The 18,067-nt window shown below is 34.7% G+C and overlaps 1 protein-coding gene across 1 annotated transcript; it reads right to left on the minus strand.

Moving 5' to 3' along the window:
• Positions 1–1,242: 1,242 nt before the first annotated feature.
• LOC141516306 (small ribosomal subunit protein eS27-like) lies at positions 1,243–1,514 on the minus strand. The gene has a single exon (XM_074227461.1). The coding sequence runs from the start codon at positions 1,512–1,514 to the stop codon at positions 1,263–1,265; it is 252 nt and encodes an 83-aa protein (XP_074083562.1). The 3' UTR covers positions 1,243–1,262.
• Positions 1,515–18,067: the final 16,553 nt, after the last annotated feature.

Here is an 18,067-nt window from a genome sequence, read left to right on the forward strand (position 1 = left end):
TCAGTTCTTTGTAACATTTAAGTAAGATTATATAGAAACTATTCTGCACCCATAATCTCATACTTTTCTTCTAAGAGGAAGAAGGCATCTTTTATTATCTATTCTCTGAGATCAAGATTGGTCATTATAATTAATCAGAATTTGACTATTTTTAGTTGTTTTCATTTTCATGTTATAATAGCTATAGGACTCTAAACAATTGACTTAACCTTAGTTTAAAGCAATGGTATTGTGCATACTGTTTTATTAGTTCTACTTACTTCCCTTGGTAAATTCATATAAGTTTTCTTGATTTCTATGAATTTATCATATTTACTGGTTCTTATAGTATAACAGTATTTATGTGTAATTTATTCAGTTATTCCTCAACTGAGGAATAACCAGTTTTTGATGGTTTGCTACCAAGAGTGCCACTGAATAGTTTGGTATATATGGGGTCTTTCTTTCTAGGAGTTCTGGAAATATATCTATAATATTTCTCAGTGTTTTCATTTTAGGATCCCTTTCAGAAGGTGATCAGTGAATTCTTACAATTTCTCTTTTACCCTCTGAATCTGAGGTTTTGGGGCAATTCCCTTTTATGGTTTCTTGAAATATGACATTTAGGCTATTTTATTGATTTCAGATGGTCAAATAATTTTAAAATTATCTCTCCTTGACCTCTTTTCCAGATCAGTTGTTTTTCTGATATTTCATATTTCCTTCTATTTTTTCTTGTTTTATGGTTTTTGATGTCATATGGAGTAATTTTCTTCCACTTGCCTAATTCTAATTTTTAGAGAATTTTTTCTTCAATGAAATTTTGTACCCTTATTTCCATTCAACCAATTATGCTTTTTTAAGGAGTCCTTTTCTTTAGTGAATTTTTGTACCACTTTTCCCATTTGACCTGTTCTTTTTTAAAGGGATTCTTTTTTCAGTGCAATTTTATGCCTTCTCCTGCCCCCATTAAGCCAATTCTCTTTTTTCAAGGTATTATTTTCTTCAGTATTTTTGTTTTCTTTACTAAGTTGTTAATTTTCTTTTCATGATTTTCTTGCATCACTCATTTCTTTTTCCACCCCCCCCCCCCCTTTCTTATCTCTTCTTTACTCTTCCAGGAATTCTTGTTGAGTTTGGGTTTCATTAGTATTTTTCTCTGAGACTTTTTTTTTTTTTTACTGTTTTTACAGTGTTGTCTTCTTTTGGTTTTATCTGCCACCTTTTTTTTTTATCAAATTTATTTTATTTTTTGCAGTTCTTCATTCATCTTGATTCAGTTATTAGTGCTGTTTCCGTCTGAAGGAGCATCCTTCTGTAAGTCTTGCCTTTCCTCCAGTGGGCTGACAGAGCACAGTGGAGCATCCGACACAGAGAACCACTGTCTGTGCGTGGCTGAAGACCGTGGTGATTTTATAGCACCCGGGGCACTTTACGTTCATGAAATAGGAATTGGGGCTGTGCACCAGGCATTTCTTCTTGTGCTTCCTCTTCTCCTCGGGAGAGGGGTGCAGGAGGTCTTTGGCGAGAGGCATGGTGGAGCGGGGAGATCTTTACCTCCGGAAAGGTATCTGCCACCTTTTTATGGTCAAGTTTTTGTTCTGTTGTAGCTGTTTGCTCATTTTTCCCAGTCTTTTTCTTGACTTTGAACTTTATGCTAAAATTAGGCTTACCCTGGAATGGAGAGGTGTTATCCTAAGCTTCGGGCTTTTTTCCTGTGCCCCTGTTTTCAGACTTGGTACTTTAAGTTTTCCATATTTGCAAGGTGATATAATCTGCAGAGAGACATGGTCACCATTCGCCTGGTTTATGCTCTAATCTTAAACTAGGATGGATACCTGTTTCCCTGCAGCTGCAAGCACTAGCGCTCTTCTTGGTCCTGGAACTGTAACCAGGTTCCCTGTACTCCTGTACCAGTAAGTACTAGCTCTCCTATTCACCTTGAATCTGTGCCCTGGACCTTTCTCCTTTGTGACTGACCACAAACTCTCCTCTTCATCCTGGACCTGTGATCCAGAACTGTGTATGGGCAATAGAGTTACAAATTAGTATTAGGTCCTAAACCCAGTGCCAGTAATAAATTCCCTATAATCTCTTTCTGGCCAGTTGTCCAACCCCCTTACTGTCTCTAACCTGGGACCTCCTGAAGCTGCCACCCCTGCTGACAAGCAGTCTCCAAGGACATCTGTTGGTGCTATAATCACATGTACTCAGGACCAGCCCCCACCTCCATGTCACAAACCTCTCCTGCTGACTTTCTAAGTTGTCAAAGGCTGGAAATGCATTCCACTCTGACCTTTTGTTGGCTCTACCATTTCAAAATTTGATCTACGACATTTAAAGTTCTTGGTAAGGGAATGTTAGGAAAGTTCACCTGGGTTTCTAACTCTCCTCTCTATCTTGGCTCTACCTCCCTATATGTCTTTTTGAACTGCATTTTTTGAAACTATAGAAAAGTCAAAAATGATCTCTTATCACTTGAAATTCTAGTTGAGAGTTCTGGCTGCAGAGAAGTTTGCTTAATCTTCTAGTCCAAGGATTATATGATGATGAAGATGATAAGGAATGACTTTACTGAAATGGAGCATAAGAAAATTTTCTATGAAAAAGTTTAGTTGAAAGGAATAGAGAATTCAATTCATATGAGGCTTATTATATGATGCTTAAGACTAATAGGAGCATAATTACTTAGAATAAAGATGTACACATTTAATTCCCATTGCCACAGTTCTTTAGATTTATAAAACATTTTCTTTAAAGTCCTATGGCATTGGTAATACAGGTGTTATTAGTTTCATTTGACTGATGAAGAAACTAAGTTAATTCTTTTTTTAAAAATTTTTTTAGTTTTTTTTTTTTGCAAGGCAATGGGGTTAAGTGGCTTGCCCAAGGTCATACAGCTAGGTAATTATTAAGTGTCTGAGGCCGGATTGAACTCAGGTATTTCTGACTTCAGGACTGGTGCTCTATCCACTATGCCACCTGCCTCCCCAGAGTTAATTCTTAGAGCCAAAAGTTAGATGAAGGATTTTTTGGTTCCAAATTTATTATATTTTCACTATACCAGGAAAATAATAGTTAACATTTATATGGTCCTTACTATGCTTTGGACGCTGTGCTAAGCATTTTATAAATAGTATCTCCTTGTATCTTTACAATCTTGGGAGGAAGGTGCTATTATTATCATCATTCTCATTTTATAGATGAGGAAACTGAAGAAAAACTGAGGTTAAGTGACTTACCCAGGGTCACATAGTAGCAGGCTTGATTCAAACTCAAGTCTTCCTGACTCTAGCTGCTGCAAACTGTATAAATGATTTCAGTAATGTCCTTGGATCTGTTTTTTTTTTCTCCAGGTTTTACCATCCTAAGAACCTATTCTTTAACACTTTCTCCAAAAGCATATAATGATCCTTCAAGATACTGAGATTTGGCTTCAGTATCTCCAGAATGAACAGAACAAGAACCTAAAGGTTTACAGATGCTTGAAAATGATTTAAGTGAGAAGTGATGACATTTTAATTTTTGAGGTGATTAAATTATGGAATGGATTTCTAAAGGAGCATTTAGATTTCCAGGTCTTGGAAATAGATTATAAAAGAGATTAGATGTGGACAACTTTCTATCTTGAAGGGTTCTAGCATAAAGGAGTAACATTAAGGTGACATTTCAAGGTCTTCCTTCTTCAAAATTAAATGTAAAATTTTGAATTTAATAATAAAATTATTTAAGAAAAGTCTCTGGGGTATGGAGTCACCAAAGGACCAAGCAATGAGGAAGAAATTGATGGGAAAATTCTTTAGCTAAAGAACATCGTAGAGAATCTGGTTGTTAGTGCTTGAAAACAACAAAATTTTATTTTTTTTCAATGAGCAAAAATCTATTTTTCTCTCCCTCTGCTCTCTGCCCCCTCCCCCACTTAGAAAAGAAAAACAAAATCCCTTTTACACAAATATGCATAGTCAAGCAAAACAACATCCAGCATTGGCCTTTGACAGTGCTTTTCTCCCCAGACTTTTCAAATTACAAGATAAATGAGGCCAGAAAAGCAAGGACCTCCTGGATGGATGAAATCTCTTTCCAAGAGTGAATGAGTTATTGAAGTTTGGTGACAGGACATCCAAGGAGGACTCTCTTTTTGAGGATATTCTGGTCATTGTAGATGGTTGTAGAAACAAGTTGATTTTTGCTCTTCTTTTACTTAAATTTAAATCCTAGAAAATCCCCCCCCCCCCTTTCCCACTTGAAGCTTCAGTATTCAGACTATACCTCAGAATTGATGGTCAGTGGTGTAAAACAAAATAAAACAAAATTTTAGGAAAAATAGGTCCGGTGGGGCCACAGATGTTCAACTGAGTTTGGAAAGCTTTTAAAGGAAATCATATTGAAAAGAAATTGGGTAATCTGGACCCAGGGCAACAGAATGTATTCTACACTGTATATCTCCCACACTAGCATGTTAGATGTTAGCATGCTAACCTAGACCATGGAAAAGAGCCATCTATCTCCTAATCGTGTAAATTTGTCTAGTATTCCATGGCTTAATTATATTATATCTTAAGAGGCTGCATTTCACTCTTTACTATGAATGGACCCAGCTGATTCTCAATCTGATTTTGAGATTGTGAAAAAATATCCAGTCTTCCTCTTTTAATACATTAACCTAGAGCTGGGACTAGTAATTCTGATGAGTCAAGCAAATAATTAGGAATGGGAGAGGGGAAGACCCTGATTACTGATATTAGGAAGCTGTTTAGACTTTCAGCACATAAGGTCCTAAAGGGAGAGAATCTGGGAATCTCCAATTGGGGAGGAAGTAGACTCGACCATTTGAGGAAGGAAGAGTTCACTTGTACGGCTGGCAGGCTTTGGGATCACCCTGCAACTATTGCATTCTGTCTCTTTACCTTTATGACTCTGTAGTGTGAATCATTCACATCTGGGTACAGTCAAGTTAGGGGAAGGTGAATTCATTCCCCAGAGTCTAGTCTATCCTGTAAAGAGGATGGGAATCAGATGGGTGAGCAGAGTCAGTGATGACATATACAAGCTAAGAATTCTGTGGTATAGAAAGTATATCTACCAGGTGTGGGTAATGGTAGGACAAGGTCTTTCTTACCGTGACCTTGCTATGATTCTAAGCTTAAGGTTAAAACAATGGAAAGCACTTAACTGTTTTTCTTTTCTTAGATTGTTTTCTTTTCAAGGTATCTCAGAGAAAAAAGGAAAGCAAAAGAATGGTAAAATCTCAGATAACATATTTACTTCAGAAAAATTGTCTAGAGAAGAATAATAGCCATTAATACAAAGGTTATTTTCTCCTTTTTTATGAAATTTGATGAGAATGATCTACACACATACCAAGGGTAATCTTGATGAGTACATGAGGAGAAAACAAGCAGACTAATGATTCTGAACCAAAGGTCATATTTTTGTAGTCACTCTATTGATTGAAAGGACCAGACAACAAAGGTCTTGTTTTGTTGATGGTTTATTAATTACAAAAAATTTTTTTATAAAAGCAGTATTCTTTTTTTGTATCATGAGCCCCTTCGTTAGTCTGATGAAACTTATGAATCTTTTCAGAATATGGGTTTTAAATGCATAATATAAAATACATAGGATTACAAAAGAAAGTAATTATATTGAAATAAAGATATGATTTTTCTCTAATACAAGCTCAAAGATCCCCTAAAACCTATCCATGTGCCCCAGATTAAGAATTCCTACATTAAAAAATATTCTTTTCCTTTCCCACAAAAGAACCTTGCTTTATAGTCATTTGAGGGAAGAGATTTTTCTGTCAAAAGATAGGGTTTAGGATGAGTTAGGTGCCACAATGGTCCTGGAGTCAAGTGGACCTAAGTTTAAAATCCAACCTCAGATACTTAGTTCTTACTAACTGTGTGACCTTTATTCACTCACTTAACCCCCTTGTTCCACAAAAACCCCCAACAAAATAAGATTTGACTCAAATGAATAATCTTTTGTAAGAGTATCTTTTGGGGAGTCTAACTCTTTCATCAAGCCTTCAGGATTGTAAAATCCTCTCTTTCTGCTCCCTCTCATGTCTCAATGAAGCTTAGTTATCCTGTCTGGGCAGCAAATAATTGATGGTTAAGATGATGTTAAATAAAATTGTCATTGGAAAGGTTCATTAAAAGCCCTTTCTACTTCTAAGTAACATTTATTCTATCTCAGAATATCTATCTCTTAAGAAATAATGACCCCACCATCCTTGGAGTGATTTTAAAATCTGGACAGGTAAAAGGAGATAACAGCATTATGGAAATCAGAGGTGGTGAGACTGATTACTTGTACATTCTATAGAATTGTACATAGAATGTTCCATGGCACAGTATCATCTTTCCCTGGTAGTGAGGACACTCCCTTTGGCATGATATAGTTTATCCAAAGAGATGGTAAAAACTTTTTCCTCAAGTATCTACTGCAAGTTTTCCTAATCTATAGGAGGAAGAAAGACAACCCATGGCCTCACTGAATAAATGAAGGTTGGTGACACAGTAGACAAGAGAATTGCTTAAGGCCACATGTCTTGGCAGCATAACTATTCATAAACACCCCTTATTCTCCAGTGGCCTCAAATCCTGCTGCCTATACAAAACCATATGTGGGTAAGCTTAATGAGCAGGTGGCTTAAACATTCTTTACTTTGTCAAAACAAGAAGACAATATGATTTGGAGTCTAATTCTATACCCGAGCCCCTACAAAGAAGAATGTTGGAGCATTATTCATTCTTTTGTAAGTCTTTATATTCACTTATGTGTCCCCCCTTTATTCCCTTTCTTTAAAAAAGGTGGCTATCTTACAGGAGTTTAAGTGATTCCACAGAAGTTCTTGGGTAGATGTCTTTTTTTTTTTGCAGGGTGAAGTAAGTGAGGAAAAAAGTGCATCAGAGACAAAAGCCACTCTTCTTCAAGGAACTAGTGTTTCACATCAAAAACAGGCTCTTTTTTTTGGGGGGGGGAGACAAGTTGAGTGGTGAGTAACAGGAAAGTGACTTAAAGGATAGGTACTTGGTAGTGTTGCTCTGCATGAAGACAGTAATATAAGCAACAACATCTGGATGGGATAAAGTCCACTTTGAAATCAGAATATACAATAACATTTCTTATTTAAACAATGTTTGTGTTTGAATAATGGCAAGAGTTTGAGCCCATGAGGGATTTTTCTTTCCAGGCTTTTGGTAGTGGGCACAGAAAACTTCTAGAGGTTAGGGAACATTTTATTTCAAGAAAAGAAGACTTAGGGAGTGAGAGAAAAGAACATTATAGGTTTAATTCACTTGTTTACACACATGAAATCATAGTATGTTAGTGTTTCAAGAGACCTCAGGGACAAGTTTTTCTTTCAACTCTGGATCACCGAAAATGAAGGTCAGAGGGGTTCAAAGGCTTACCCAAGGTCACACAGAGTGACAGCAATAGACCTTCTGAGTATTAGCCCAGTTATCCTTTAATCACATCATTGTCTTCTAATTTATTAAGTTTAAATACTCCCTGGTTTTTATTCATTGTCAAGGAAAGAGGTAAATTAATACAGCAATGGGAGGCAAAAGTATCTCTGCATTTGAGGCAAACATGGTCAAGAGACTGGTAGGCTGAGTGTCTTGTACCTGCTCCTTTTAGGAGGAGTCATTTGGAGATTTGTTGTGTGAACTAAACACAGAACCTTTAACCTATTAGTGCTGCTGAGTTCTTATTGAACAGGGTCTTCTATGTCATGGGAGGCTATTGTGTTTATAATATGCATATAGAAATATTTATCCTTTGTGTAAAGAAATGGTGTTCTTGAGAGCAGACATGTTTGGGTTGATCATGTGGAGACCATGCTTAGGTCTTTACAGTCATAATTATCATGTATAGGCCAGTATGGGTAGGGGTGGAGGATGACTAAAATGATCCATGCCTGACCATAGTCCTCTTACATGCTGAACACATGGGAAGACCTTTCCTTGGCAAGCAGCCACAGAGTACTTTCATGAGTCTGGCCTTCTTCAAGGCTCTTTCCTACTAAATCTGCCAGATGCCTTAATTCAAAAAAAAGCTTCTAACCCCCCCCCCCCCCAGCTCCCCTTAGTTCAAGTTGCATTGATCTAAAAGCTATGGTTTCCTTTCCATTGGTCCATAGCTTAGCTCACTGACTATTGTCCTGTGTCTCTCATCTATTTTTATAATTAAATTCCCTGAGAATTCTATATATAATTAATGCCTCTACTTTTTTTTCCCCTCTTTTAAATTCTCCAGTTTGGCTTTTGACCTCACATTCAATCAAAATTGCTCTCTCCAAAGTTATCAATGATCCCTTTTCTCAATCTCCTTTCTTCTTGATCTCTCTGTAACATCTCTGCAATTGTTGTCACCCTTTTATTCTTGTTAACTCTCTTTTTTAGATTTCTGTGACACTGCTGTCTCCTGATTCTCCTCCTACCTGTCTGATCATTCTATCTCCTTTGCTGAATCTTCCTCCAGGTCATGCCTTATAAATATGAGTATCCCAAAGAGCTGTACTTTGGATCCTTTTCTCTTCTCTCAATGTTGTTTCACTTTGCGAACTCATTAGCTCTAATGGATTCAATTATTGAGAATCAATCTTTATGCTGATGATTCTCAGATCCACTTATCTACTCATTATCTCACTCCTGGCAACCAACTATCTATTAGATATCTCAGACTGAATGTCCTATATATGTCTTAAACTCAACATGTCCAAAACTGCACTCATTATCTTTCTCTCCAAACTCTTTTTCTTGCTGTTATTGAGGTGCCACCAGCCTCTCAGTCATTCACACTTACAATCTAGGTATCAACCTCAACACTTCACTATTTATTTCAAACTTTAAATCTAATTTGTAGAACATTTCATTTACTGATTTTCTGGAATAGAAGTAGAGAAATATAGAATCAGTCAAATGTATAGTCTTTATTGAATATACAGTCCCACTACAAGGAGACTTATTTCTGCCTTTCCAGGGGATGCTAAAAGACTGTCTTCTGAATAGTAGAATTCCTGGCAAATAAATGCAATGGAATTGAATTAAAATTGGTAGAAATTTATAATCTGAGAAAGTAAAACCTTTTTATATTGTGGTACTAAAGGGTTATATAAAGATCAAATCCCTTTGCTTTATATTAAATATGACACTGTATAGTGATTTAAAGTTTACTAAATTTAACATATATGACAGAGCAGGTGTTAATATCTTTGTTTTATAAATAAGAATACTAAGGCTTCATTAAGTAATTTGCCTAGCATTACATCGCTATTAGATGGAGGAATCTGGCTCAAAATTCACATCTTTTGTGTCTTATTTCATCCAATATCCTTTTGGCCACATCATATTGCCCTTACCCTGTGTATTGGAATTTTATTGTATCTATTACTATTCATTGTGGGGCTTGGAAATTTTCTTGTTATAAAGAGATTATCATTGTGATGACAGTCATTATAATGGAATTTGACATGTACAGAGTGTGCTGGCCTATAAAGTACATCAGAAGACCCAGGAACAGATTTGGAGAATTCTAGTTGAGAACCACACTGGATTAGAGTACATGTTTATTATGGAGAGGGAAGTTACTAGCTTAATACTTTTACATTTACTAGCTTAATACTGCATTTTTTTTTCATTTTGCTTTATGTTTTAAGGAAAAACTAAAAGCTCCAAAAATAATATTATAATATTGATGTCTGTTGCCTTGGATGAGACACTTCGTATTCTTGGGCTTACTACTTGCCAAATGATGTTGCTCTTGCTGCTTGACCACACTCAGTTAAATGCCACCAAGAGAGACTCTGAATTGTGTCATCTTTAGTCATCTCAATGGGGAAATATAAAATATGGAAAATAACAGGAAAGATGAAGTGGAGTGTATTATTCAAGAAAGTAGGAAGCCTGCTGAGTCAAAAGTAAAGCTGCTTCTCAGAAGGACCAAACATTAAGGTACCTACTCAGGAGGTAACTTGTAAGAATCAGCTCATTTCTAATCACCTATAAGAAAACATTTCCCCATGATTTCAGATCTTAATATCCATATTCTTTCAACTTTTAGCTGATGACCTTGTGGTGGGCACTGGATGGGAATCAAGTCAACAAGTATTTATTAAATTCAAATTATGTGCTAGGAACTGGGCCCAGAATACAAAGGCAACTTTGTATTCTGCCTTCAAGGATCTAATTAAGGAGACAATACACAAGCAACTATGTATAAATAAGCTAAATAGAGAATAAATTATAAATAATATCAGAGGGAAGAGACTGGCTAAGAAAGAAAATAGAAGAGGAGGCTTTGGAGCCTTGAGAAGAGACTTTTAGCCATTTCCTGAGAGAACTGAATGGCAAGACTGTTTCCAGAGAGGATTGATTCTGGCCATAATCTATTTTTTTTTTAGTTTTTGCAAGGAAATGGGATTAAGTGGCTTGCCCAAAGACATACAGCTAGGTAATTATTATGTGTCTGAGGTCGAATTTGAACTCAGGTACTCCTGACTCTAGGGCCAGTGCTCTATCCATTGTGCCACCTAGCCGCCCCCATAATCTATTTTTTTAAAAATCATTTTCCAATTTGAAATATTTAAGAATTTTTTTCTATTACACTGCATTCCATTGCTATATATTCCATTATATTATAGCATATCAAATTATATAGTTTAATGATTCTAAAGCAGTTATAGTGATATAAATCTGAGATGTTTCCCATTAACAAGCTGAAACTTAAGGGATGAATAAAAACAAGAATTACAAAGACAAAGCCAGGACGATCTTGTACTCTTGAGAACAGAAAAAGGTAAACATCAATATTATTGATTAAATACTTTAACAGTGTAGCAAACAATACATAGAAATACTAAATATTTCAATTAATGTATGACAGTGAGAAATATTGCCAAAGCTACCTATAACCATAAGCTCTGAATGATAGCTAAAATTCTCTTCTCAAATATCTTCATAATATCTGGAAAAAAAGGACACAGGTCACAGACTCCAGTACTTAGATTCTAGTATCCTGGCAAGCATGTCCAGTGACAAAGGAGTAGACTCCCTTAGCACAGTCAGATGTGTTGTATTAAACAGGGGATCCTGGCTATCACCACCACCTGAGTCCCCTAATCTTATGTTCATGATCTGAACTGTGAAACAACCCAACACAGTCACTATCTCAAACAGACAATGGCTAAACGATTCAGATCAAACTTGACAGTCCATTGTATGTGTAAATATGTGAGGGGCACATGTTCCTCACACAAATGTACACACAGACAAAAGGAGGAAATTACTCAGGAGTCCCAGTCTACTGCAATTACACCACTACATTTTTTATTCAAGTCCTTCCTGCCTTCTCCCTTGATAGTTCTTTCTATATACAACACAAAAATAAATTCAAGGTATATTGGTGCTTGCTCTTCTTAAGGATTATTTGCTTGTTGCCATTCCAAAGAAGACTGGCACTATCCAATTTGTACTATCCCACTGAAGTGCTCTACCATTTTTGTTATGCTAATAAATTATTACCCTTGGCAGCAACCATGTGTAACAGGTTTTAGGAATGATTCTACATGTAGCTTAGGTGGGATGGCCACCTTTCTCTTTAAAAGCAGTTTGCATATTTTTCCTGTTCATTCTTATACCAGTTACTGAGACATCAAGAGGATATAGTCTTATACTTATTCATAAATTAATACAAATAGACACTCAATAATTAATCAAGTAGTATGCATCAAGACTATTTCATTAAACATTAAATAAAATAAGGGTAGTTTGTAGCACAGTGGATAGAACACCAAGCCTGGAGTAAAAAAAAAAATCTGAATTCAAATCCTGCATCAGACAATTATTAGCCGTGTTACCTTAGAAAAGTCATCTAACCATGTTTGTCTCAGTTCCTCATCTGTAAAAATGAACTAGAGAAGAAAATGGTAAATCCCTTCATACCTTTGCCAAGAAAACTCCAAATGAGATCACAAAGAATTGAACCTGACTGAAATGACTGAATGACAACAATAACCAGAGAAATTTCTTTTCCATAAGCTTTTCCCCTCTCTTTCTACATCAAAACTCCATAATTTCATAGGCTTAAATAAACATCATTTTCATTGACTCCATAATTTATAACAAATATATAAATAATACAGAAACATAATTAAATATTTCAATACTATATCACGGTGAAAAAAATCATAGTCACCTCTGAAATATCAACTCTGGAAACACAGTCCCACTATTTGTGTGTCTTAGGATGACAATTGATTAAATATTATCTTTACAAAATTTATTTGCAAGACACAAGATAACTGATTCAGTTTCTTAAAGATATCCTCATAGTCTATTAACTGTATCTCATAACTCTCAGCAAAAAAAGTTCTCATAATACTCTCATCAATTAATTTCTGTAGCTATGACATTAACAGCATCTCCAGAATGAAAGTTAAAACTGTCATTGTTCTTCTCACAGATGATCTCTTTTATTCATTTTTATTTTTTCCAATTACATGTAAAGATAGCTTTCAACATTCATTCTTTTTCTTCATTCTTTTTGCTAGCTTTTGAGTTTCACATTTTTCTGCCACCTCTCCTTCTCTCTCCCCTTTGCATAGCAATGAACAATCTGATATAAGTTGGATATGTACAATTGTGTTTAAAAATTAAACTGTAATTCTTCAAGTTCCAATTTCCTCTTAATTTTTATTAAAGAAGGAAAGAAAAAAATAAAAGGAAAATAGGATTGTATGAAATTGTGACTCTCTACCACATATAGGTTGGGTTTTTTTTTTTAATATTTGAAGTTTAACAAGTAGTTCCAGTACTTTCCTGCTTATCTGCATCCTTTCCTGAACTTACTTCTGCTCTCTTCTATTTATTTTTGATGGTTTATTAACACTCTTTTCCTTCTTTTCCCTCCATTTTTTTTTTAGGTTTTTGCAAAGCAGATGGGGTTAAGTGGCTTGCCCAAGGACACACAGCTAGGTAATTACTAAGTGTTTGAGACCAGATTTGAACCCAGGTACTCCTGACTCCAGGGCCGGTGCTTTATCCACTACACCACCTAGCTGCCCCTCCCTCCATTTTTTAAAGAAATCCTATCACTAATTCCCCTCTATCTCCTAAATCATTTCACCTCCAAAGCACTCTTTCTTGTAACAACTAAATAGTCTTGTAAAATAAACCACATATAAGTCATAATATATGATATCTCATACCCACTGATCTAATAATGGCTATGAGGAGGAACCTGAGGTTTTTTTTTTGTTTGTTTGTTTGTTTGTTTTGGTAAGGCAAAAAAGGTTTAAGTGACTTGCCCAAGGTCAAACAGATAGGTAATTATTAAGTGTTTGAGGACAGATTACTTTACTGGTTATTGTTTCAATATATTTTTTAGTTTACTTCAGAATTTTCTAAGTAAATCATATCAGCTGCAAAAATTGATAATTTTGCTTTTACTCGTTGCCTAAGTTTATTATTTTTTTCCTTTTTATTCTTTATATTTTTGGTAGAATTTCTAGATCAGTATCAGATAATAGTGGTGATAGGACAAACTTGTTTCCCTCTGGTCTTTAAGGCTTCCAGCGTTTCTCTATTATAGAGAATACTAACTTGTGATTTTAGCTATTTTGTGATTTTTCTGTTTACCATATTGAGGAATGGTCCATTCATTCATCCCCCTTCCTTTTAAAAAACATAAAGGGTGTTATATTTTGTCAAAAGCTTTTACTAGAAAAAAATGATAAAGTTTTATTAGAATTTTTAAAAAAATTAATATGATTTACTATATTTAGAATTTTCCTAACATTGAATCAATACTGTATTACTAGTATAAATCCAACCCTGTCATAGTGAATAGTCTTTTTAATATGTTGTCAAAAACTCTTTGCTAATATTTTATTCAAACTTTCTCATTAATATTCATGAGAGGTATTATAGTTTTCTTTCTCTGTTTTATTTCTACTTAGTTTAGGTATAAGAACCATATTTATCTCATAAAGAGGAGTTTGGGAAGATACTTCCTCCTAAATTATTTTGTAAATGATTTATATATGCAATATATTCACCTGTAAATCCATTTGACTCTTTTTTTAAAAAAAAACCTTTATTCTAGGTATAACTTTTTAATAAATATTAAATATATTTCACTGTTATTTTATAGGTATGTTATCATGTAATACATTTTCTAATAATTTCTCTTTATTTTTTCCTTTTTTGTATTATCAAATTGGTTTTCTTCTCTCTTTGGATGAGATTATCTATTTATCTAAAAGAGTTTATCAATTTTATTAGTTTTTTAAAACAACTCGTATTATCAATTTTTTTTCTCTTTGATTTTCAGAGTATCTACCTTTGTCTGAACTTGTTCTTTGATTTTCAAAAGTTTTTAGGTATCTACTTTATTCATTGATTTATTTTCTTTTTTTTATAGTTGAAAATATTTAGTGATATAAAATCTCCTTTAAGAATTGCTCCCAGGGGCGGCTAGGTGACACAATGGATAAAGCACCAGCCCTGGAGTCAGGAGTACCTGGGTTCAAATCTGGTCTCAGACACTTAATAATTACCTAGCTGTGTGGCCTTGGGCAAGCCACTTAACCCCATCTGCCTTGCAAAAACCTAAAAAAAAAAAACACAAAAGAATTGTTCTCCAAAGAATTGCTTTCCTTTAAGGTCTGCTACATCCCCAAAGTGTCAATGTGCTGTCTCTTTTATCATTTTCTTAAATCATCTGTTTCTATGATTTGCCCTTGCCTCCTCCCCTAATTCTTTGGATTAAATTTATTTCCATTAAGTTTCAATCTTTTCTCCAAGTTTCCTTTATTGATTATACATTTTTATTGTGTTATGGCCAGTAAAGGATATATTTGATTTTTCTTCATTTCTACTTTGGTCTATAAAGTTTTTATACTTTAGCATATGGTTAATTTTGAAAAGGAACTATAAACTGGAAGACACCCCACCCCTACCCCCACACACTTTATGGTTGAGGAAAAACAGAGGTATAGGAGATTAAGTAACTCACTTGAAGTCACAGAGCCAGTGAGTTGGGATTTGAACCTGGGTCCTCTAAGTCTAACATGGGCTTCGAAACCAGTGTTTGGTCTATGCAGAGGGAAACTCTGTTCTCCATTCCCTAGGATAATTTTGTTTTTGTTTTTTTTCCTGCCAAAAGGGATTGGTACCTCTGAGAACCAACAGATTGTTCAGGAACTGTCTGGACAGTATTGAAAAGCCCTTTTGGAGACAAAGGGAATCTGTTTTTCCTTTAGTCTTCCTACTCACCAACCCACACAAATGCACAATCCCATTTGATGATGGTTCATCACTTCTGTAAACAAGTGCACCTGGTTGTCTGTCCCAGACAGTCCAGAGTTTAAAATGTAAAAGTTCAAGTGTTGAGGCAAGCCTCCTTCCTGGAATCTCCTAATTTAGGATCAGTTAAGAACTTTTCTATGGAATATGTGAAAGTAGAGAGGGAAGAGGGAAGAAGAGGGTCTTAGAATTATATTGCTCAACAGCTCTTACATCAAAACAACATGGTTGAACAATGTCTATGCTGGTGATGTACAATGGTTTCCTTCATTCAAGTTTAAACATATATAAGCAGTAGGAGAACAATAGAAGTTTGTTGGAAAGGGGGATCAAAGAGTGATAAAAACAATCCATTGGTGAGGTGTAGCAGAAAGAGAGAAGGGTTATTGAAAGTGGATAGGATAAACAATTTGCTCAGTCTGCAATCTCTTGGACATTTTTAACAGCAAACCTAAGGGGCTAGTGATTTATACGTGTGTGTGCATATTTATTTTTTAAATTATTAATTTGTTTTTAAATCGATCAATAATAGAAATAATATTAATGCCTATTATAACTGTATTGTAGTTTACAGTACACTGTAAGGTATAGTTTCAAATACAATTTCTCACAGGATATTCTTTACATTCCTAACATGTCATGTAGATAAGGGAAATTATTAATACCAAATCACTTTATGGATATGAGAATTAAGTCTCTGAAAGTGTAAATTACTTATGTGATTAGTGAGACAAAATGTATTAAAGATAAATGATATCTTATATAAGATGTCCCCAAAGCCTTAGTGCAGATTAAAGCTTAATAATTTCAGTAGTTCTTAAGTATAATAGTTATTAAATTATTATATAATAGTAGAGTTTAAAACTGCATTAAGACTTTGAGGCTAAATCTGCTTTAAGACTCTATATTTGGACTATAAAAAAAAACAAACCAAAGGAATAATTGCAGGTGGCACTGCAATGTCATATGAAAAAGAGTTGAAGATTTTAGCTGAATTTAAACTCAATATAAATCAACAGTGCGGTATAGCAACTTCCAAAGCAAACATTTGTCAGCATATTGTCAAATTAGCGGTCTCAAATGGAGAGACACCAGGTTGATATATCATGCCAAATAAAGATTGGTTGAAGAAACTACAAATGTTTAGACTGGAGAGAAGAGACTAAAGCGCTAATAGGCTATCTCTTTGATTAAGTCCTGGAAGGGTTGTCAGTAAGAGAGATATTAGTCTTGTTTGCCTGACCACAAGGACAGGATTAGGAGCAATGGGTAGAGGTTGCAAAAAAAAAAAAAAAGATTTCAACTTCAGAAAACCTTGCTAACAATTGTCCCAAAGTGGAATGTACTGTTTTGGGAGGTGGTTCTTCATCACTAAAGACCTTCATGAATGAAAATTTGTGATCACTATGGGGGACTCCTGTTCAAATATGGGTTGGTCTGGATGACTTCTAAGGCCACTTCCTAGCATAACAGTCTATTATTTTTGTGACTTGGCCAAGGTCCTACAGCTAATAAATGGAAGACTTGAAATCAGAACTTTTGTCTCTTCAGCTCAGTGCTCTTTTGAATGAATGTAATGACATTCATTCCTTCTATAAAGGACATATGAAGGAAGACACTATCTGCACTCAGAGAAAGAACTGATAAACAGAAGTATGTATAGATTAATTTTACACAAACATACATACATATTTGTGTCTAATGGTAGCTTTCTCTAGGATAAGGGTAAGGATTAAAAAAAGAAAAAATTAAATTTACATGATAACTTTATTATGTATTTAAAAGAATCAGCAAGTTGTTTATAATAGATTTACAGTTTTATGTGCAATCACATTTTTATTATTACCATGTTATGGAAATGTTTAGCTTTTAAAAATTTATTTATTTATTTTAATATTTTATTTTCCCCTGGTTACATGTAAAAACAATTTTTAACATTTGTTTTTAAAACTTTGAGTTCCAAATTCTTTTCCTTCCTCCTGCCCCCCATTGAGAAAGCAAGCAATTTGATATAGGTTATAAATGTGTAGTCATGCAAAACATTTCCATAATAATCATGTTATGAAAGAAAACATAGATCCCCCCCAAAAAAGAAAAATAAAGTAAAAAAAAAAGGTGTGCTTCGAACTGTATTCAGATACTATTAGCTAGCTCCTTCTCTGGGGAAGGACTTTATCATAAATCCGTCAGAGCTGTCTTGGGTCACAGTATTGCTGGGAAAATCTAAAGCATTCAAAGCTGATCATCCCAGAACATTGCTGTTACTTTGTACATAGAACATTTTCACTTTACACTGGCTCAAGTAAATCTTTCCAGGCTTTTTTCTGAGAGCATCCTGCTCATCAGAAATGTTTATTTTATTCCGTAAATTAAAAAATTAAATAAATAAAAATTTTAAAAAAATTTAGACTTTCTGCTAATAATTTCTAGTTCTTAGTATCATATTCTGAGAATCTTCTGTATCATTTTAGCAGTCTAAGAAGTATGCAGAGGGCAGCTAGGTAGTGCAGTGAATAGAATACTGCACTATTGATATTGCAGGAGATCCTGAGTTCAAATGTTACCTCAAACACTTGCTACTCACTAGCTGTATGATCTTGGGAAAATCACTTAACTCCATTGCTTTGCAAAAGAAAAATAGAAAAAGAAAAAAAAGAGAAACTGTTATATTCTTCATGCTCTGCACATGCAACAAGAAGTGTTGCAAAGAACTGCTAGGGGGAAAAAAAAGTTTAAAGGGACAATTAATCCTCCTGTACGTGAAGGAAAAC

The sequence above is a fragment of the Macrotis lagotis genome, chromosome 3, assembly GCF_037893015.1.
Source record: "Macrotis lagotis isolate mMagLag1 chromosome 3, bilby.v1.9.chrom.fasta, whole genome shotgun sequence".
Lineage (NCBI taxonomy): Eukaryota > Metazoa > Chordata > Mammalia > Peramelemorphia > Peramelidae > Macrotis > Macrotis lagotis.

Bases quoted from the DNA above. Each gene is read 5' to 3' on its own strand.
- LOC141516306 (XM_074227461.1), bottom strand. From the start codon at position 1,514: ATGCCTCTCGCCAAAGACCTCCTGCACCCCTCTCCCGAGGAGAAGAGG.